Consider the following 16,168-nt stretch of genomic DNA (forward strand, 5'->3'; position numbering starts at 1 on the left):
TTTTCAGAAAAAATTATCTTTAGAAAAACCAGATATCAGAAAAAAATACAGTAGAAATGTTTCCTTCGCTCCATAATAAAAATGTCGAGGGAATTATTTCCATTATAACAGAGCATTTAACAATACTGGAAGAAAAGATTTCAAAGATTCCATTTGGCACACTTAATACATCGAGCTGTGAATTTTTGTTACAAGAAGAAGAGCAATTAGTTACCTTGTCAATGGATCGTACTCTAAAAATAAAATTCTCTGAAATAACTCTTGAGGAATTTTGGATTTCTGTTGACGCTCTCTCCACAAGGGCACTGAAAATTTTGATTACAGTTTTCACATCATATTTATGTGAGCTCGGTTTCTCAATATTAACCAATATAAAAACTAAAAAGCATTGAAAGACTTACTAATATAGATGAAGAGATGAGGGTAGCTATATCACATATTAGACCTGATATTGCTGAAATCTGCAAAAGCTCAAACAAGTATCGCATTAAAATAAAGTTCCATTTTTATAAAAGGCAAATCCATGCATATTTTTATTGTTAGTTTTATGACCCTAATTTGGTGTTCTCCAAATTTTTCTTATAATCAAAAGTGTTCTATGACTTCGAAAAGGTTAAGAACCACTGCAATAGAGCCTATAACTTTGTTACAATGAGTGGTTAGAACTTAATGATATACACCACACCTTCTTATCAAATGGCTACAGTTCCCATAGTATCAAAATAATAATAATAATAATTAATCCTTCCCTCAATCTTTGACCTTCTCTTCAGAAAGAATTTTAGTAATACTATCATCATCCCCTATATCCAAGGCACTTCAGAAAAAATAGCCAGAATCTTAAAGAAATAAAATTTCTGTATGGCTTTTAAGCCCCACTTAAAGCTTGCTATCCTTATACATTCTACTAAAGATCTGCTCCTTCCTCTCTCTCTCTGTGCCTGGAGTATGTAAAGTGCCCTGTTCCTGTAAGTTGGCCTGCTATGGACAGACAGGAAGATCAGCCAACATCTCTGTGGAAGAACAGAAAAAAAAAAAAATCTGCAGTCATGACTATGGTCATTCGGGCCTTACAGATCATGTTTAGATATGACTCATAGAATCAACTGGATAAAGACCACCATGCCCCATATTCAGAAGAAAAAGACTTTTTTTGAAATCTGCAGCTGCTTTCAGAAATCAGCCTAATTTAAATAAATATGGTTGCATTAAATCTCTCCAGAAAGATTAGATGTGGGAAAAACATTGGAATGTAGAAAACACTAATACTTCAAGATCCACCAAGGTGCCCACTGAAGGTACCCCGTCTAGTTAGGATTCTAGTCTTTTGTCCACTTGTTTGTTATCTCTCTCTCTCTGTGTGTGTGTGTGTGTGTGTGTGTTTGTTTGTTTGTTTGTTTGTTTGTTTTACAAGTCTCATATTGTACTCTCTGATGATTTTTCAGTGACTGAGATGAAATATTGGAAGAATTAAATATTATTCTTAATCCTTTCCCAGTGTCCTTTCACTCTGTTAAGCCTCTAGCATGAGTTTCTCTCAGCACTTAAGCTTTAACACACGGACATACAGTCTATTAACAGCAGCTCATATATGCCGATATTTTCAAGGTACTTCTTATAGGAATCTGTTCAGTTGATGAAATAAAGGAAAAGGTGATAATTCTTATTATTGGTGATTAGAACAGAATAAAGTAATATATGTACTTCTATACTATTATGCTTTCATTTGGAATGGAAACATTGTATGTTTGAATGTTTTATCAACTACAGGATGGTAGGACTATTTTATTTCTTCAGTCGGATGCAGAACAGTCAGCTAATTCTGCCTGTTCTGCATCCGATTCACTAAGTTGAAGTTGCTTAAAGTACAACTGATGGGTTAATGATTATGTTATAATTTGGCTTTTATATTTGTCATTATGAGTTGCTACATTGTAGTTGAGCTCAAAACACATTCATTTTGAATTGTTTGTACAATTTAAGTTAAGAGAAAGTGTATGAAAGTGACATATTTTTAATTCACAACATAATGAATTTTCTTTGTATGAGTTATGTATAATTACTATAAATAATATTTGATTTATTATTATTACTATTACTATTACGGGCAACTCCAAGGAGTCCTTAGACTCATCGAAGGAGACCCTAAACATCTTTCCAAGAACTATTTAGCATTTGCACAGTATCTATCATACTTAGCATACTTTCGAACTCATTCACAGTCATGGACCCACAACAGACTCTGGCAGCTTATTCCACTCAAATTTAATTTATTAAATTATTTTTGGATATACTTCAGCTATAATAGTCAAAAATTAAAGTCACTTTTTATTGAGTTAGTACTTGGGTCATGATAAAAGTTTAATGGAGTGAAACAGCATTAGGAAACTATTAAAGATAGTATTTAATGCTTCCAATATTTCATCTCAGTTACAGACCTATCTTCAGGGAATACAAAATGAAACAACACACCCACACAAAGGCAGCAAAAATAACCAAAACACGTGGACAAAAGACTAGTCTTAACTAGGTGGGGTGCCCTCTATGGACATTTGTCATTGACCTAGAATGTCAATCTGGGATCTCAAAGTATTAGTGTTTCCCATATTTTGGGATGTTTTATGCAACCATATTTATTTAAATTAGGCTGATTTTTAAGAGCAGCAGCAGAAGATTCTAAGAGAAAGCACTCTTTCTCTTCTAAATTTACTTGGATGGTCTTTTCCAATTGATTTTATGAGCTGTATTTTCAGAATGGTAGCTGATCTTCCTGTCTGTCCACAGTAGGCCGACTTGCAGAAACAAGGAACTCTATATACACCTGGAACTGAGAGGGGAGGGGAGGGGAGGGAGTTTATCTTTAGTGGGGCTTGAAAGTAGTGCAAAGATTGTATTTTTTTAGAATTCTGGATATTTTTTCTGATCTGCCTCAGACATGGGGGGGGATGGTGATAGCATTACTAAAATCTTTCTGAAGAAAGGTTTTAATTGGAAGAAGCATTGGTTATTTTTTGATATTGTGAGAACTGTAGCCATTATATAGAAAAACTGTGATGTATATGATTGAGTTCTGTTGCAAGAAAGGTCTCTTTGGAACAAAAGTTATCAGCTCTATGGGTTAGTGTTTTTTATGACAACATATTGTTGAGAGGAGGGGGGATGAGAAAGTTTGTGAATGTATCTGCATATGTGAGTAGGTTTCCTATATACTGAAAAGGACAGGTTACTGTTATGTAGGCAGGTGAACAAGGTATCTTAAAATGCCAGACTATTATTAGTTTCCTTTTTCATTGTAAATTGGATTCTAGGGTGAAGACTATTGAGGTGACATACAAAAGTATCTAATGTATTTGGGGCATGAGACCAAACAGAAAAGTCATCATCTACATACCTTAACCCATTTCATCTACATATCTATTTAGTCTCATGGCCCAGACACATTAGATACTTTTCTATTTTCACCCTAGAATTCAAGCTGAGACTTAGATTTGAACAACTTCATCATCAGAGGCAATGCCATTCATGTAGTGCATAGACTGACATGCAACGTGAACATAGCAGTCCCACTGCTATGTTCACATTGATCTTTTTCAATATGCTGAACATGTCCTGTTTATTTACTTCAATTTTAATATGCATCTCTGTCTGCCACATCAACGACTGCAAAATCTCCATCTGGATGATACACCTTTACAAAATGACCACTCAGCAACTCAGCTATTTCTTTTGTGTCTATCACCTTCCTACCATGAGCATCCTTTAAAGTCATCCTGCCAGAGTAATTTTTCTTCTCACTTACTACATAACAAAAAAAAAAAAAAAAAAAAAAAAAAAACTTTTGGGTTTACTTTTGCCTCCTTAGCTAATTTTCTCTCATAATCTGATTTGGTCTTTCTTACCAAACTAGCCACCCTTCTTGCTTGCACTTTGTACTGCTCATGAGTATGCTGATCACATTTTCTTTATGTTCCCTCCACAGTGTTTGCCTTTGTTACAGCTCATACTTTATCCACTCATGACTCATCCACTTAATTCCCACTTGGTTTATTCTCCTGACCTTGGGTATGCAGTGTGATTCTGCTTCCCTCAAATCTCTGACCACTTCCCATGTACTATTAATAAATTATTCTCAAGCCATAGCACTGCTTCAAGATGACTCCTAACTCTGCTATAATTGCCAGCTTTATAGTGCAACAGAAACTCTTTCTTAAAAGAGAATTCCACGTTTAACAACTTTCCAACAAGTCTGCATTATCACTCCCTCCCCCCGAATTGAATACATTAGATACTTTATATCTTCTGGTGCTATTATCAGATCCAACACTCTCAAACCCCTTGTTCCATCTATGACATATTGTTTCATGTAATTATCCCTTAGCAACTGTATAAATTCCAATTCCATCTTGCCATGCCTCCTCTTCCTCCCTCCAATTTATGGCCCCATAATCTTCCATAACAATTGTTTGTCCAAGCACTCATTGTGCTAATCACTTGATACATGGCATTTGCATATCATGGGTGGGGGGGGGGGGTATTATCAAGTTGACATGGAAGAAATTTTTCATAGAATTGGAGGTGGGGGGGGGGGGGGAAGAACAAGAGACCATCCCTGGAAACTTAAGGTGGATGTGAGTAGAGGAGTGAGGTAAAGGTTCTTTGCATGGAGAGTGGTAGTAAATGAAATGCATTGCCTGAGTGTGTTGTGAATATAGACACATTGAATGAGCCTTGTATGTGATAGTATGTACCTCCCATGATGACTCTGATGTATTTTGGAAATAGTAATGATTATAAATAACTGAAAGATTTAGCAAATTGGAAATGGACTTGAGACTATGTATTATTTTTGAAATGGATGGAAAAAAAAAATCATAGTCAGTTCTCTCTCTCTCTCTCTCTCTCTCTCTAGGATATTTTTCTTCATCTTTATTATTATTATTATTACATGACACCTCCAAGGAGTCCAAAGACTCATCAAGGGAGGATGCCTACTCTCCAACTCTCCATCTCCACTACCACCACCACATCATCTGCACCAGTGCCATGTACTGTCCACCACCACCATTAGTATTTTTTTGTCTGTACATTGCATGTGTTCTCAAGGCCAGTTTGTCTGTATGCAGGATGAAAAACATTGTGGTTTTTCATTGAGTTTCCAGGAGAAAAACCCTGGGAACTCATTGTCCTACCTCTATGAAATCAGCTAACTCACCTTCAACTGAAAAAACCCATACAAAGATTCCTCTCATCATGATGAGAATAACTTAGGCCTTTCTCCGATCAAAGGGTGCAATGTATCGTCATTCTTCCAGAAGCTCAAAAAACTGACACGTATGGGGGGATTGAACCCATGACCTTCACATTATTAGCATGACGCTCTAACCAACTGAGCTAATGGGCCACATCTTTATTGTAAATAAGTATACAAATTAGAAAGCAACAGGCCATTTTGATGAAGACTTTATAGTTTTGAATAGATGTATTAATTAATACATAATCAAAATGAATAAATATTAATACTAAAATTTATCTTGTTCATTTTAATTTCCTCATCAGAATTTTAATCAACCTGATGTTATTTTTCTCCCTGTATATTTTCAGTGCTACTGCAAATAAACTTCAGGCAGAAACAGATGCTATTTGGAAATTTCAACGTTACCAACTTGTACTGGATTTTTGCAGTAGGCTTCGTCTTCCACCACCTTTCAGCATCATCAGTTATTTGTTAATTGTTTTCAACTGGTTGTGGAGATGTTTAACTTGTAAGGTATGCAAGAGGACAAATCAGATGGTAGGTCTTTTACACTCTGAGTATTACAGAATGTAAAAGGCTAACATGGTGTAATGTTAATGATTTATTCCAATGCAGAACTTTATAAATGAAGGCAAAAAGTTTATTAAAATTATGAAAGAATTAATACTTGTGTATTAAACATGATAGTTTGTTTCAATAATTTTATTGACTGTTTGGTCTTTGGAGTACAGTTTATAGATTATTTAACTCTTTGCTTCCCCCCCCCCCCACACACACACACCTATACTGAAAACTAATTGTTTTAATTAGTTTGAAATCTTAAAAATTTAATTTTTTAATTAAATAAACTACTTATATTCACTTTCCTTCATGCTTACATGGTGATCAGAATACATCTTAAAAATTATGGAAACAACTACCATGTTATAGTAAAACTTCAGTTTAATATAAACGAAAATAATCACTCGAGGTTTAGACCTTCACATTAAGATTATCATCTGGAGTATACACATATATACAAAGAAACAAGTTACACTACAATCTACACGACATGCTAAAGTTACTGGTCAACTCTTTGCTTCCTTTGTTTCTTTGTACATTAAAACTGTTGACCTGACCTCTGGTGGAAAAAAACCTTACTACATCAAAGCTAGAGCCCTGTTATTATTATCTATTAGGTTACAAAATTTTACAAAATTAAATTATAATAGATAATAATAACAGAACTCTAGCTTTGATGTAGTAAGGTTTTTTTGTTTTCACCAGGGGTCAAGCGCCAATAGTTTTAACGGTTGACCAGTAACTTTAGCATACCATATAGATTGTGGTGCAGCTTGTTTCTTTGTACATATGTGTATACTCCAGAAGATGACCTTCATGTGAAGGTCAAAACGTTGAGTGATTGTTTTGGTTTTTATTAAACTGAAGTTTTACTCTAATACGGTAGTTGTTTCTATAATTTTTAAGATGTACTTATATTCACCAATGAATATATTCCACACACACACACTACATCTTATAAAATTTTTTGTATCAAATTCAGACAAAGGCTTGCCATCTGCATTGTTTTTTTTAATATATGCCTCCCACCCACAAAAGATTATGACGGCCAAGATTTTTTAATAATTTTTTGAAGTTTATTTATTTATTTATTAAAACTCTTCTATAGAGGCCAACCAAACTTTTTTCCCCTTCAAGCCTCCTATTGGCAGTGGTCTCACATCAGGCTGTGAAATCTCTGTCTGTGTGTTATAACACACACATTCCTTATCTACTACTACTACTATGTTCACTAGGCATCTACAGATGCCATATGGTCACTCCGATGCTCGGTGATGCATTGGAGTAACTACCAGGCCTCGCCATGTAGTCCTGTTGTTTGCTTTTCTCGCGGCCTCAACTCTGAAGATCAGTCACTCCACACACACCATCCATCCATCTCATTGACGGTCTGCCCCCTGCCTCTTTTTTCAGGAACTTTATCTTCTATTACTGTTCTGAGAAGTCCCCCCTTCCATTCTTTTTATGTGTCCAAAGATGTACTTATATTCACCTTATCACTGTATATAAATAACTATAAAAAATAAAAATTACTTGCCTATGCATAGTTTAAAAAAAAAAAAAAACTTAAAAATGATCACCTTCATTAGTGATCATTTTAAACAATTGAAAGTGATCATTAATGAAGGCTAAATATTAAGGAACCAAAAACAGCTTATCTTTACAGTAGTAACTTTGTACACATTTGATACAAACAAAGCGATCTAAGCCTTAATTATTATACAGTACTCTAAAATTTTACCAGATATCTAAACTGAAAAGTAAACTAATAATTTAATTTAATTTAATTTGGAAATCATCAGTACTGTTCACACAATTATCTAAGCCAGCAACAACAGTGCAATAAACTACCATAGGATGTTATCTATAATTCTTATTAATTTCTGAAGTTCATGTCCTTCATAAGTATCAAAATTTTAAAAAATAATACCTAAAAATATTACAAAAGAAAATAAGATATTAAAGCTAAAAAAACTCAGATGGATGGCAAAATGTTCTCCTTTGTTTTGAAAAGATCCAGTTTTTGAATCTTTCAGCAGTATATGAAACATTATTAGGGCTCTTTCAACTGAAGGTGAGTTAGCTAGCCTAATTCATCAACATCATTCTCAATGTAATTTTTTCTGTCAAACTTGACTCCCTTACACAACAATAACAACCCCTTCAAAGCAGAATACATGTATTTAATGGGTGAAGTGGTATCCACAATGAGCACTGGAACTCTGTGGAGGTGCAAAGTTATAATAATAATAATATAATTTACAGAAAACTCTTTTATAAAACTACTGTCAGTGTTCTTTAAAAAGAATGTGAATAAATAATAAATCTGCACAGATCTGATCATCTAATTTTCAAGGGGATGAGGATAGCTTAAGAATCCAGAGAATATTCACTTTCAATGTTGGGTCTTTGGAATCTGAGATATGAAGATGGAGTGAAAGAATTCAATTTGCAGAGCTTTGTAAATAGAAAAGAGGATACGATTGAAACATGGAAGGAGTTGTTACTGGATTAATGCAGAGATTTTTCATAGAGTAGAGGGAAATAAAGGTAGAAGCCTCCATGGACGCTGTATAAGGAAGGTATGAAAAGCAGATTCTTTGCCTGGAGAGTGGTTGATGAGGAATGCATTGCCTGAAAATGTGGTGAATGTAGAAACTGTGAACAGATTTAATGCATGGTTTGATGATTTTTGTGTTTGTTGACTTTCTGTGATGACTCTTGACTCTTGGTGATCGATTGTTAATAATAAAAACTTATTTAATACATTAACCATTTTTACATTGACCCGATTTGATCACAAAAGAAAAGAAGAATTTATGAAAGAATTAAACCAAGAACCAGTAATAGAAAAAATTAAAAAATATAAACATAAATGGATGGAACACGTTCAAAGAATGAAAACAGAAAAATTACCAAAACAAGCCTTCAAGTACAAGCCATTAGGAAAAAGAAAACCAAGACATCCTCTTAAACGATTCAATGATGACTTCTAAAGCCAGAACAGGCCATGCTAAGCCTAAATTCTTGATACGCATGATCATGATGATTAACCATTTTTATGTATTTTGTGATTTTTACTTATTTCACATTTTTTTAATGTTAATCTCCCTAGAGAAATGTTGGCACCATGGGTGCATTATTGGAATGCCTGCTTTAGAGACCATATATGGTACTTGGTCACTCCACTTCAGGCTTGCATTGAGCAAGGTGGTTATTTCACACTGTACACTGAAAATCATCATTCACATGAAGACATTCCCAAGCATCCATGCCATAATCGGATTCAAATCCACAAATAAATATACCTAAAGACCATACTGCGTGTCATTAAAAGTTATAGGTTTGGCATCACTTGTGCACAGATTTGGTCACCAGGTTTTCATGGTGATGAAGATATGCTAGAAAGGGTCCGAAGAAGTTTCACAAAGGTAGTCAGTGGTCTTTGGAATGTGGAGTACAAGGACAGATTGAGAGAATGCAAATTGCAAAGCCTTGTGAATAGGAGGGGGGGGGGATATGATTGAGACATATAAGTTAGTCAGGGATTGTTATCAGGTTGATATGAAAAGATTTTTCGTAGAATGGGAGAGGGGGGTAGAACAATGAGATGGGGGCTTCCCTAGAAACTGTATAAGGAGGGTGTGAACAGAGAAGTGCATTCCATTCTCCATGTAAAAAACCTGCTCCTTGTGAATGTAGACACATTACAGACACTGTTGGATGAGCTTTGTGTGCAATAGTGTATACTTCCCACAATGAGTCTCTGACTCTATGGAGGTAAGATGTTAATAATAATAATAACTTCTTTTAATTAATCATTTATGTGTCAGATCTCTAGTGTAGTCAGATCTAACATTTTGCTCATCTAAGGAGTTATCAAATGCATCAGTCCACATTGATTTTGGTTATTTTCCTGCCATCAGACACCTGCTTTGCTAACCTTTTCACTTCCATTCTATTTTGTGACCATGCCGCTTTAGATTAACTCTGCTCACATGAGCTTGAATATTAACAAAGTCAAATTTCTTCCATAGAAAGTAACTTGCTGGCTATCTGCTTTTTTTTGCCTACAATTCTGCAGTTGATGCCATCCATGTATTCAGTTAGCTTGTAAACATATCAGTTTCTGTCATCTAGAATGTGATAGATTATTCTATCATCTGTTTCCATATTCTTCTTCTTCTTCTTGAGTATTCTGCAATTGAGCAGGTTCTTCTTTTAGTCTTCTGTTCTGAGCCTTCTCTTTCAAGGTTGTGTACCTGTCTCCATTCAGCATGTCATTTAGCATTGTTTTCCTTACTCTTCCTCTGGGTCTTTTTCCGTCTATTTTTCCTTCGATGGCATCTCTGATGATTCCATTTCCTCTCAGAATATGTCTGATCCAGTTTCCCTTGCTCTTTTTATCCTCCTTAACAGACTTCTTTCTTTCTTTCTTCTTCTACTCTTTTTAAGACCTCTTCATTAGTTAATTTATCTGTCCATTTGATTTTTTCCATCCTTCTCCAAATCCACATCTCCGAGCTTTCCAAAATCTTAATTTCTTCTTTCTTCAATGTCCAAGTTTCAGCTGCATAGAGGACAACAGTCCACACATAACATTTTATTAGTCTTTTCTTTAGGTTTCTATCCATTTTACTTCTGAATAAATTCCATTTTCTATTAAAGGCATCTCTTCCCATCGCTATTCTTGCTTTTATGTCACTTTTACATCTTCCATCACTGCTAATAACTCTTCCTAGATATTTAAATGTTTTTACTTGATTCAATTTTTCCCCATTTATTCTGATATCCATATTTGTCTCTTTCCTTGCTATTTTCATTACATTTGTTTTTCTGGTGTTAATTTTCATTCCATAATTGATACAGGATTCCAGTAATCTGTTCAACAGATGTTGTAGTCCTGTTTCAGTATTTGATAGTAATGCCTTGTCATCTGCGTATCTTATTGCAAATATCTGGCTACCTCCAATCTTTATTTCTTCTTCCGAATTCTCCATTGCTTCTTTTAACATTGCTTCAGAATACATGTTAAACAAAATTGGTGACAGAGAACAGCCTTGTCTTACTCCTCATCCAATGATACCTGGTTCTGTTGTACCATATATGTCTCTCACCATGGCAGTTTGTCCCATATATAGTAAAATAATTAGCCTTCTGTCTTTCCAATCTATACCAATCTTTTCCATAGTTCCACCATCGTATCCCATTTTACAAAGTCAAAAGCTTTTTCAAAATCTATATAACAGATATTAACTTCTTTATTCACATTGAATAAATTGCATTTATTCAAATTGCAAGTCGAATTGCATCTCTTGTTCCCCTACCTTTCCTGAAACCAAACTGATCTTCTCCAAGAAATTCTTCCACTGTAGATGCAATTCTTTGTGTTAAGATTCTCATAAGTATTTTTGAAGTATGGGAAATGATACTTATTGTTCTAAAATCTTTGCAGCTCACTGCATTACTTTTCTTTGGTATAGGTATAAATATTAAGGTCATAAAATCTTTTGGTAGTTCTCCTTTGTTATAATTTAAATTTATTATTTTGGTTATTTCTTCTGTTCCTTTCTTCTGAAGTTGTTTCAGGAATTCTGCAGGTATTTCATCTGTTCCTTCTTCCTTTCCACATTTTAGTTCCTTAATGGCCATTTCTACTTCTGTCTTCAAAATCTCTGGGCCTAGATCATCTTCATTTACCTTCTTTATATCTTCTAATGGCAACTCATTTGGTCTATTTTCCTTGGCATATAGATCTTCAATGTATTCCTTCCATCTCATTAAGATTTTATCTTCTTCACTTATGATTTTTCCATTCTTATTTTCTATGCCTCTAGCTCGAATTCCATTTCTCTTGTGATTCATGCTTCTTGCTTTTTCATATAAAAGATCATACCTTCCCACTCTCTCGTAATTTTCCATTTCTTCACATTGTTTTTTAAGCCAATCTTCTCTACTTCTTTCTGCTTCCCTTCTCAATTTGTCATTCAGGGTTCTATATTGTATTTTCCCTTCTGGGGTATCTTTATTTTTCCATTTGCTTCTTTCTTCCATTAGAGAAATCATCTCATTAGTTATCCAAGATTTTTTTTATTCTTTTAGCTCTTACGTATCCAATTTCTTCTTCTTCTGCAATCTTCTTTATTTTCTCTTTAACTTGTTCCCATTTCTTTTCTGGATCTTCAGTTTTGACAAAACTTGTTTCCTCTAATTCTTTCTCCAATCTATTTCCAAATTCTTTGGTATTTTTTAATTTCTCTAAGTTCCATTTTTTCCTTTTCATAGCTTCTTTTATTTTCATTAGTTTCACATTTATTTCTATGAATAGTAGGTTGGTCAGAGTAAATATCAGCTCCAGGATATGTGCATGCATTTTTTACACTATTCTTGTATCTTTGCTTTACTATAATGTAATCAATTTGATACCTTTCCGTATCTCCTGGTTTTTTCCATGTGTATAGTCTTCTCTTAGATTTTTTAAACCAAGCATTCGTAATTATTAGCTTATTTTCTTTACAAAATTCCACTAACCTTTCCCCTCTCTCATTTCTATTACCTAGTCCGTATCTTCCTACTACACTTCCATCCTCTTCTTCTCCTACAACACTATTCCAATCTCCCATCATAATCATATAGTCTTTTCTTTGTTCTTCTTTAATTAGTTCTTGTAATTGTTCATACATTTCCTCTATTTCCTCATCTGAATGGTCACTTGTTGGCATATATACTTGCATTATTGTTATGTCCTCCAGTTCAGCCTTCAATTTTACCACCATAATCCTGTCATTCAGGATTATGGTGGTAAAAGATGATTAGTTTTTTTTTTCATAGGTTTTTTTTTTTGTCTTATTGCTGAAAAAAAGATGTTTTTTATTTTTATGCCAAACTTGTTACAGCAGTTATTCAATTTGGAGTTCTGAATACCTCTGCTACATTTATTTAAGAACTTAACAACACCATCTTCATAAAATAAAGATATCAGTTGAATTATTTCTGATTTCAATATCAGGAATGAATTTGTGGCATTAATAGTCTCATCCTGTCCAAAGATTATTGGCAGGGAAACTTGGTTGATAGAAAAGAATATCTTGACAGGAATAGAAGCAGAAGGATATAGCATATTTTAGTATGATAAAAAAAAAGGTTAATGGGGGTGATGAAGTATTACTTATGATAATTGATCAGTTGCTTTCTCTCCGAGCAAAAGGTTTGGAGGAAAATGTTACTAATGGTTTTGAGAGCATATGGTGGAGGTGGGCAGGACTGGATATTTAATGGGGTGTTGCAATAGGCCAGGGAACATAGAGAGTGAAGAATAGGTTATTAGTTGTTCAATAGAGACATGTGCAATTAGACATGTTATATGTTTTGATATCTTTTGGCTGGAGTAAAACACTTTAGTAAAACCTTACCTACACCACCGCCATCTTCTGCCCACTACCACCACTAGTATTTTCACAGACAATCACAAACATCCATGCCCACAGCAGGATTTGAACCCCGGAACCTTTGGCTGGAGAGCAGATAAGTTAACCACTTGGCTAACCAAGCTGGCAATTTTCCAGAATTTAGACATTTCTGGACATTTACACTGCTGTAGTTAAAATCTCCTATAATGATCACTTCTTTTGCACTTGCAAAACTACCTAAACATCTCCTGCTCTTCACTCTTTATTATATTTTTTGAATAATGGCTTCCCACTTGCGAGAGAAAACTAAACATAATTTATTATTCCTTATAGGAGTAATGATAAATTGATCGAAATATATTATTTCGATCAATATATCATGTGCTTCTTTCAGGGAGAAGACAGAAAAATTGGTAACAACATTAAAATTCTAAATACAAGATTGAGTCATACAGCATGCATATAATATCACGTGTCTCGGTCGCAGCAGGAAGAAACACTATAAGAGTTCAAAGATGTGGGAATAGATGTGTAATTAATTAATTTAAAAATAATAAATAAATAATTACTATGAACAATTAATAGCAATCACTTCCTAAAACTTAAAAATAGGCATACAGTCTGTCTGATTATGATTAGGATGGTGGTGTAGGGCTTCACACAATTCAAAAAATAGCTGATCAAAATTGAACCTAGCATCTTGGGACAGTTCCAGTGAATTCTGTGTCTAGCGGTGATGGCATGAGAAGCAAGGCCTGAGCCTTCAGAATTTTAATGTTACCAGTTTTTGTCTTCTCTCTGTAGTTGAGTGATGGAGATAGAGAGTTATGGAGTGGGTGCCCTCCCTCATTGAGGGAGGGAGGGAGGTGTTTTGGTCCCCAGGATTGGAAGGGAATAAATTAACTGTGGAAAGGGTACAAAGACGGATGACAAAGATGGTTTCAGGACTGTACAATTTTGGTTATGAGGATCGGCTGAGGGAATGTGACCTGCAGAGTTTGGTGGATAGAAGAAGGAGAGGTGATATGATTGAGACTTTTAAACTGTTGAGAGGTGGTGGTTACAGGGTTGACACTGGGGAGCTCTTTCTCTTGGTTGAACAGCAGGAAGGAGTGATGACAAGAGGCCATCCCTGGAAGTTACGAAAGGAAACTGTGAGCAAGAGGGTGAGGAGTGGTTTCTTTGCATGGAGGGTGGTTGAACCGTGGAATGCATTGCCTGATGGAGTGGTGAGAGCGAGAACGGTCAATGAGTTTAAGGAGTGGTATGATAGACTTTGTGTTTCTTAGAGGGGACCTCCCCTCGATGAGTCTTGACAGACTTTATGTTCTTAGGAAGGACCTCCCACGATGAATCTTTTGACTCCATGCAGGCCTGAATAATAATAATAATAAAAAAATTGGGGAGAGGAACATCATATGGTAGTAAGAGAATAGAATATGAAATTTTTCAAATTCTTGAGGAACAAATGTCTTAGGCAACATGTAGTAGAGGGTTGATTAATAGATAACTGTGTGTGTTATGCATTCTAGATACGTAACATGTAGACACAGTTAATTAGTCCATCTTAATTAATATTTTCAACCATGTCTATGTATTACTTATTCAGAATGTAATAGAAGGAACACAAGGATCAAGGGTTCGGAATTTGGTCCTAGCATCAGAGGATCCAATTCTAACTGAGATGTCATCCTTGTCTCTGGTTTGAGACAGCAACCATGTAGTCTTGACTTAGGGAATGAATACAGACATAAGTATCACAGAACGAATTTATGTATAAGGCAGGTGTTTATAATAATCAAAGAAATCATCTTGAGGCAATTCCATGGCGATAGAAGAATTGGAAGGGAAAGATATCACAAATGCATTGGAACTAGTGAAGAAATATTTATTAGCTGCAATTTTTCACTTGTATAGCTCAAGTGAATAGCTCAAGGAATATAATACTCAAACCAGGAAAGTGACTAGCATAGTAAGGAAAACAAAAGAATATGAGAAGAGATTAACTCTGAGATCCAAGGAAAATTTCTAAAGGAATTCTTTTATGTGGCAAGTAGGAAGAGAAATGATTGTGGAAGAATGATATTATTAGATGAAAATGGAAGTTAGTGGCCAGTGCAAATGATATAGTGGAACTGACAGCTCCATTGAGCTGACTTTTCAGTGAAAGTCTGACTACAGGAAAAGTGTCCAAGGAGAATAAGATAGTGGCATTGCATAAGGGTGAATAGTAGAATGTAGCTGTCAAATTATTGATCAGTTTATACTTTTTCTGTGGTTGTTAAGATTTTGGAGAAATTAATGTGAGATCATGTACAACATTGGGCAGATGAAGACAATGTTATCTGTGAGGGTCAGTATGGATTTGTTAAGGGCATCCTGTTTAAGTGATCTGATGACCTTTTATAAAAAAGTAAAGAGCAGTTGATGAGGGAAAGGCATATCTACCATGTTTTTTTTGGTTTTTTTACAAACAGTAATTTAATTAATTAATAAAGGGAAATTAGTGAGTGGTCATTTACAGCGTCGGGCAGATGAGGGTAATGTTATCTGTGAAAGTCAACATGGATTTGTTAAGGCGTGCTCTTGTTTTAGTAATATAATTGCCTTTCATAATAAAGTGACAAGAGCAGTTGATGAGGGAAAGGCCTATCTGCCTTTTTTTTTTTTTTTGGCATGATAAGCTGATATTTAAATTGCAGCACATGGGTTTCGATGTCAGATTAGTGAACTGGATTTGGGATTGGCTATGATAAGTATCAGAGGTGTGTATGGGGAAGCAGGTTACAAGTGGGGTCCCACAGGGCTTAGTACTGGACCTGTATTGTTTAACCTTTATATCAATGACACTGATTGCAGGTGTGTGTGTGTGGGGGGGGGGGGTATTCAGTTGTTTGCAGATGGTGTGAAGCTGGAATGGGTTGTCAGTTTAATGTAGCAAAAT

General features: G+C 34.9%; 1 protein-coding gene and 1 non-coding gene across 2 annotated transcripts in view; one reads left to right on the forward strand and one right to left on the reverse strand.

Annotated features, from left to right (window-relative positions):
• The window catches only part of LOC150104082 (transient receptor potential cation channel subfamily M member-like 2), a 580,140-nt gene that overhangs the window by 451,377 nt on the left and 112,595 nt on the right, over window positions 1-16,168 (forward strand). The window contains exon 21 of the mRNA XM_090396744.1: window positions 5,602-5,791. Within this exon, the coding sequence (XP_090252870.1) occupies window positions 5,602-5,791 (190 nt within the window). The remainder of the gene's footprint in view (window positions 1-5,601; window positions 5,792-16,168) is intronic.
• TRNAI-AAU (transfer RNA isoleucine (anticodon AAU)) lies at window positions 5,326-5,401 on the reverse strand. Its single transcript has one exon. It is a non-coding gene; the product is annotated as a tRNA-Ile (tRNA).

This window comes from Typopeltis vanoorti, chromosome 8 (genome assembly GCF_054136105.1).
Source record: "Typopeltis vanoorti isolate ZY-2024b chromosome 8, IOZ_Tvanoo_1.0, whole genome shotgun sequence".
Taxonomy (NCBI): Eukaryota; Metazoa; Arthropoda; class Arachnida; order Uropygi; family Thelyphonidae; genus Typopeltis; species Typopeltis vanoorti.